The sequence below is a fragment of the Sinocyclocheilus rhinocerous genome, unplaced genomic scaffold (genome assembly GCF_001515625.1).
Source record: "Sinocyclocheilus rhinocerous isolate Xijiao unplaced genomic scaffold, SAMN03320098_v1.1 scaffold2369, whole genome shotgun sequence".
Classification (NCBI taxonomy): domain Eukaryota; kingdom Metazoa; phylum Chordata; class Actinopteri; order Cypriniformes; family Cyprinidae; genus Sinocyclocheilus; species Sinocyclocheilus rhinocerous.
The window spans coordinates 1695-2128 of record NW_015645530.1 but is presented as its reverse complement, the minus strand read 5'-3'; the positions used below and the strand labels follow the sequence as shown (position 1 = coordinate 2128).

The window sequence follows — 434 nt, the reverse complement described above, 5'->3', positions numbered from 1 at the left end:
GTATATATATATATATATATATATATATATATATATATATATATATCAATTGGATCATTAACTCTGGATTTTGTTCATTAACCAACACCAGAAGAATGCTTTCAAAGATGAATTGCTCTCAGATTAATTACTAAGATGCACGTGTGCCTCTGCTCTCTGAAGATGCGATTCCTGTGGTTACAACTAATTGGAAATAAAAACTGCAGTAGTTTACCATATGTTTCAAGGCGTTCTGGAGCAACTGCCTCCCAGAGGGCTGTTCAATATCTGCTACAATCCACATGGTCACTCCGTACAACACCTCCTCTTCTAAAGAAGAAGTAAAAGAATGTTACTTAAAGTCCCCATGAAATCAAAATGAAAGTTTTTTGGGTGTTAGTATCAATATGTTAGTCTTAAGGTTATCTCTACGGCAGTGTGCTCTAAAACAGTGA

The 434-nt window shown here is 34.8% G+C and overlaps 1 protein-coding gene across 1 annotated transcript in view; it reads right to left on the bottom strand.

Annotated features, from left to right (window-relative positions):
- LOC107706079 (UDP-glucose:glycoprotein glucosyltransferase 1-like) overlaps positions 1 to 434 on the bottom strand; it is a gene marked incomplete at its 5' end in the record, with an annotated part of 22843 nt that overhangs the window by 20921 nt on the left and 1488 nt on the right. Inside the window, one exon of the mRNA XM_016509657.1 lies at positions 215 to 309. Coding sequence (XP_016365143.1) covers positions 215 to 309 — 95 coding nt within the window. The remainder of the gene's footprint in view (positions 1 to 214; positions 310 to 434) is intronic.